Source organism: Gadus chalcogrammus, chromosome 8, assembly GCF_026213295.1.
Source record: "Gadus chalcogrammus isolate NIFS_2021 chromosome 8, NIFS_Gcha_1.0, whole genome shotgun sequence".
In the NCBI taxonomy this organism is placed as follows: Eukaryota; Metazoa; Chordata; class Actinopteri; order Gadiformes; family Gadidae; genus Gadus; species Gadus chalcogrammus.
Window position 1 is genome coordinate 4,512,467 of NC_079419.1, and position 5,341 is coordinate 4,517,807.

Consider the following 5,341-nt stretch of genomic DNA (forward strand, 5'->3'; position numbering starts at 1 on the left):
TTCACTACTTAGGTAAGTCTAAAGCAGGTTTTTGGGGCATGAAGAGGAGGAAAATATTGACGATTTGTTAAAAAGTGTTCCACTTTCAGTATTACACCGTTTCCCTAAAGGAATCAAAAGGCCTGTTGTGTCTTTTGCTTCAATGTGTGCTTTAAGACATCAACAAGCAGTTCATTGTGGCTGGAATGAAAGATTTAAACGTATTTCAGCCATACGCTAGCTAAGGGTTATCCTCGCTACGATTATTAGCGAGAATCTTTGGGTAAGGTCTTTTCAGTTCTTACTCTTTCAAGTAAAATGGAGCCCAGGGCCGTATGTGCAGACAGCGTGTGGGTGTCGATCAATATAGCTAGTGTGTGTTAAATTTCAGGCTTGTTTGATGTCTGGACAGGTTCACAATGAACAGGTCCAGTCTTGACTAATCTCTCATTTCATCTCACCCTTCAATTCCTCATCGCGGTGACTGTTCTGATTTAATGCGCCTCCGTGATTGGAAAATGTCACGACTGTAATTATTTTCGCTTGACAATTTTACGATTGGCCGTACGAAAGCGTGACAAGTGGGGGGAAATCAAATCAAAGATGTACAAAATGGCATGAAACTTTATTATTCACAAAGCATCATGAAAAGATATCAAAATCATTCATTCTGGCGTCACAGTTCCCCACTGTGAATATACAATCATCTCAGTCATGCTTACATTCAATATATAAAAATATAAAAAGCAAACTTGTTGAAACATACATGATTGCCAAGTAGAAAAAAATGGAGGCACTTTGAGAAACATATGTATTGCTATTCTGAGTGCTGGAAAAAAGTATCTGATTCACAATTGTGCAAAAGATATAACTCTTTTACCCTTACAAAATAAAGACTTTGCACTTGTTCCCTTGCGTATGGCTTCAATATTCCACGCTGTATATTTTGTTATAGCCATCTTTAGGCTGCACGGGGAGGGGGGGGGGGGGGGGTCTACAAAAACAATGCATCCCATCCCATAATAACAACAACGTCTGAGCCTCTGAAAGGCATGAGTATAGGGAGATACAAAGCAAAACCGTGGCTGTAAAGCCTTTTGGCACATTCGGAAACCCAACATGCAAAAAGTGCAGGGATGACGGGGTGGGTGGACAGACACGGAGGCACGGAGAAGAGTTCAACCCTGATTACGAGCCGTCCAGAAACACCGTTTGAACCCCCAAACACATGACACCGCACCCATCCCCAGCTCCCACATCAAACATGGCCCGGCGAGGAAGCAAAAAAATAACGAGGAGGAGGAGTCTGTGTGGCGAAGTGATTCCCTGACAGCTATCCAAATCCAAAAGGTGGGTTTTTTCCGGGTGGGTTGAACGTAGGAGGAGAAGGGAGGAGGAGACGAGGAAGGGTCCGGAACGGCTGTATTCCTGGTTCAGTGCGCTACACAACAGCCGGATTCCTCGTGCTTATGCAGAAGGGACATTCTGGAGAAAGTCTTGGAACAGTTCTTGCACTGGTACTTCTTCACATCTGAGTGGGTCTGTAGGTGAGCCCTGAGATTGGAGCGGTCGGCGAAGGCCCTGTTGCAATGCGGGCAGGAGAACGGCTTCTCACCTGTCAACAAAGAGAGAATAGGATATGTTAGCACGATCATGGACTGGATGGCTGAAAGAATATACATACAGTTCAGCCCCATACAAAGTTTAGCTCTGATGGTTCCTGCACAAGTATATTGATATGTGTGTGTGTATCTGTGTGTGCACTTGTGTGTGTGTGTGTGTGTGTGTGTGTGTGTGTGTGTGTGTGTGTGTGTGTGTGTGTGTGTGTGTGTGTGTGTGTGTGTGTGTGTGTGTGTGTGTGTGTGTGTGTGTGTGTGTGTGTGTGTGTGTGTGTGTGTGCGCTGTATGGTATTGCATTGCACACACCACATTGACAAGTACGTTGTGAAATATCTTGAAATGCTTCAATAGGATGTAAGACCCAACCCTTCAACACAACGTTTTCATGGTTTTGAGGCAATACAAATGAACATGGTCACTTTCTGTCCTTCACACTAGGATGTAAGGTCGGTAAAACGTTAGTACCCACTTATTGTGCACATAAAGTGACCACCTTTTCAACCACAGCAAACAATCTAAAACAGGCCCACAGTTCCACTGACACCTCCACAGCTAGACGCCAGACTGACTCACCCGTGTGTGTTCTGATGTGTCCTTGCAGCAACCACGGTCTTGAGAAAGCTTTGCCACATATTTTACACACGCACGGCAACGTGTGAGTCCTGATGTGCATTTTAAGAGCTCCAAGGCTAACGTACTCCTTTTCGCAATATTTGCAGCTGAAGGATTTCCTCGACTGAGCGTCGCAGTGCAGCTGTTTATGCTTGAGCAGTCCAGAGTAGGTCGAGTACGACTTGCTGCACAAGCCGCACTGGAACTTCTCCGTCTCCACCCCATGGGGATCCGTTAACTTGGTGAGAATCGAGTCGTCCTCGTCGCTCCGTGGGCTTTCCGAGCCGCTGTGGTCTTTCGAAGAGGTGTCAGAAAGCGACGAAGGGTATCCAGAGATCGGGGAGAGGTCACTGGGAAGCGGCGAGAGGGGCAGGTTGTTGGTAGTCCATACGGTGATCGGGCTGTACGCTCCCGGGCTGAGGATCTCCGCTTGGGGGATGAGAGGCAAGGGGATCGCCCTGTAGATGTACGGTGAAATAAATACTGAAAGAATAGGGAAAAGTGCATTCAATTAGTTCATTATGTTCAGCCTGAAAACCTGAGGGTTAGACATTTGCCGGACTTTAATAAAGTTTTGTTTCTGTTTGAGTCTGATTGAAGAAGAACAACACATAGAACTTAGACAACAAGCATCCTATTTTGTTTTATTGAACAAAAAGACTATTCAAGAACGAAGCTTAGCAGTGTGAGTTAGAGTGAGTGACTTTTCAATTAACTTCGAAACTTTACCTGTCGGGCTTTCCAGTTCACTATAATTAGGTTTCTTGGCGAAGTTTGTATGCTTCTTGACCAAAAAGGAGCGTGGCATCTTGAAAAAACTTTATAAAAGTTTTAAACTTTTTCGGAGAGTACAACGATTAGTTGTACTCAGTTGCGAAGGATCAATGTAAAAAGGTCCTATTGCATGGTCCAGCTGAGTGTCATAGCCTAGTGAGGAGTAGCGCTCCTGCAAACAGTGAAGTGGCTGAGAGCTGTAAATACTCCCCTATCAGGTGAATGGGAGGGGCCATGCGCGCCCGTTTACATCCCAGACTTCTTCAACCCAATTAAATCGCTCTGTTGCAAAAAGTACTTTTTATGCTTTACTTTCTCATGTGCAAGAGGTTGAGTCCCTGGAGGGGGCGTGACCACAGCCACCTTCCTACAGACAGACAGACAGGTGTTTGTGTGTGGAAGAGGTTGAGCCTTCCTTCTGTGTACCCCTGGAGCAGTGTGTGGCTGTCTGTCTCAGAATGTGGGTCTTGGGTTTTAGCAATTAACTAAACTGCTCTGGTGAGGATGAACGGCAATGCAATCAGCGGGGTGTGAATGTTGCTGCTGATTACTTATCTTCTATAGAGACATGGTGTATCCTGTGTACAGGTCGGCTACTATAAATAGGACGGTTTAATATGCACAATGTGTTACCTTTCAAAATTGTTCCCGACCATTTCTACTACTGCTGTCTGCTGCTGTGCAACTGCCTATCAATTGACAATAGTTATAGCCTTTTATTAACACTACTACTGCTACTACTAATAATGATTAGTATTGTTTTCGTTTTAGTAGTAATGGCAGTAGTAGTAGTAGTAAAAGTAGTAGTAGTGTAGCAGTAGTAATAACAACAGTAGTATTAGTGGTAGTTGTATTATGTACAGTAGTAGTAGACTACTACTACCTACTTAGTAGTGGTGGTAGTAGTCATTTTATCAGTAGACCCATTAATAATCATAGAAAGCAGTATCCTAGTGTGATGTGTACTTATTCTGCATGCAATACCATTGGGGTTATTGGGGTGATATGATGCATTTATGATTATCATGCACATGTACACTCATATCTTTCTTTAAATTGATCAAACAGACAAATCTGTCTTCTACTAAGGCCAAAGCAGGGAGAAGGAACCCTTTTCCTGGAACCCCCCTGGCTAGCTAATTGTCATGCCTTCACATGAAGCTCCCTAATGCATTTGTGTATGGCGGATACCACACGTTTCCTTGCCAATAATCCAATAAGCCGTTCCTTCTTGGAATGTAAATCTAAGTGTAGTTGCCTCCCAAGGTCGGACCCAATTGAAGTATTACATTTACCCCCTTCCTGTACTAGAGCTACCGCTATTGGAGCAGGGGCAGGAGGGGAGAGAGACTAACTTAGGAGCCGACGCCCCCTTGTGTTGGAGGACTGTTATGCGCCATAGGGGTATCGGGGCAATAACACCCAGGCACGTCGAGGCAGGAAGAGAATGGGGAAGAGAATAATGATAGTGTTGAAATGTGAATATGAAACGCAGGTCCTCTCAGTAAGGCTCAATTGGTCGGGTCAGCGTATATGAGGACTTCCAGTGACTGAGTGCCACACTAAGTTAATTGTGAGGGGCTTATCTTATCGGGCCCAATGTAATTGCACATCATGATTGTCTTCCCTCCGCGCCTGAGTGGAATTATGAAGATGGGGCGATGGTGGTGGTGGTGGTGGTGGTGGTGGGGGGGGGGCGGGGAGCGAGTCTCAGGTTATCTGCTCATACAGTTAGTGGGAGAGCAGCGGCCTTACGACGGAGTCAAGAGGCACACGATGAGCTGGATGCACTGAAGTGTGTTAGTGTGTGTGCGTGTGTGTATATGTGTATGTGTATGTGCGTTTACGTGTGGGTGGGTTGTACGTGTGTGCGTGCGTGTATGTGGGCTTGTGTGTATGTGTGTGGGGGGGTTTAGGATGTGCGTGTGTGTGTGTGTGTGCGTTCTACATACTTACTGACAAGTTATTCCATTTGTTTGTGTCTCTATTATTTATGGCCTGTATAATCTTTGTATTTCTGGAGACCTTAATAATTCAAATGTCACTGTGTGTGTGTGTGTTTTCTATGTTTGTGTGTATACATATATATGTGTGTGGGTGTGGGGGGGTTGTATTTGCGTGTTTATGTGTGAGTGTGTGTGTGTACGTGTGTTTGTGTGTTTGTATTTGCGTGTTTGCATGTGTGTGTGTGTGTGTGTGTGTGTGAATGTGATTGCGTGTGTGTGTGTGTGTGTGTGTGTGTGTGTGTGTGTGTGTGTGTGTGTGTGTGTGTGTGTGTGTGTGTGTGTGTGTGTGTGTGTGTGTGTGTGTGTGTGTGAATATCTGTGATTGCTTGTGTGTGTGTGTTGTATGTTTA

The 5,341-nt window shown here is 45.0% G+C and overlaps 1 protein-coding gene across 1 annotated transcript; it reads right to left on the reverse strand.

Annotated features, from left to right (window-relative positions):
- Nucleotides 1-82: 82 nt before the first annotated feature.
- Nucleotides 83-3,240, reverse strand: snai2 (snail family zinc finger 2). Its single transcript, XM_056596902.1, has 3 exons — nucleotides 2,941-3,240; nucleotides 2,173-2,694; nucleotides 83-1,594 (listed from the first exon to the last, which is right to left on the reverse strand). The coding sequence occupies exons 1-3, from the start codon at nucleotides 3,017-3,019 to the stop codon at nucleotides 1,413-1,415; spliced, it is 783 nt and encodes a 260-aa protein (XP_056452877.1). The 5' UTR covers nucleotides 3,020-3,240; the 3' UTR covers nucleotides 83-1,412.
- Between the last annotated feature and the right edge of the window lie 2,101 nt (nucleotides 3,241-5,341).

Coding starts and splice junctions, on each gene's coding strand:
- snai2 (XM_056596902.1), bottom strand. CDS start 3,019: ATGCCACGCTCCTTTTTGGTCAAGAAGCATACAAACTTCGCCAAGAAA. Junction 2,695..2,940: donor TGAACTGGAAAGCCCGACAG/GTAAAGTTTCGA, acceptor CTATTCTTTCAG/TATTTATTTCACCGTACATC. Junction 1,595..2,172: donor ACACATCAGAACACACACGG/GTGAGTCAGTCT, acceptor CTTTGTTGACAG/GTGAGAAGCCGTTCTCCTGC.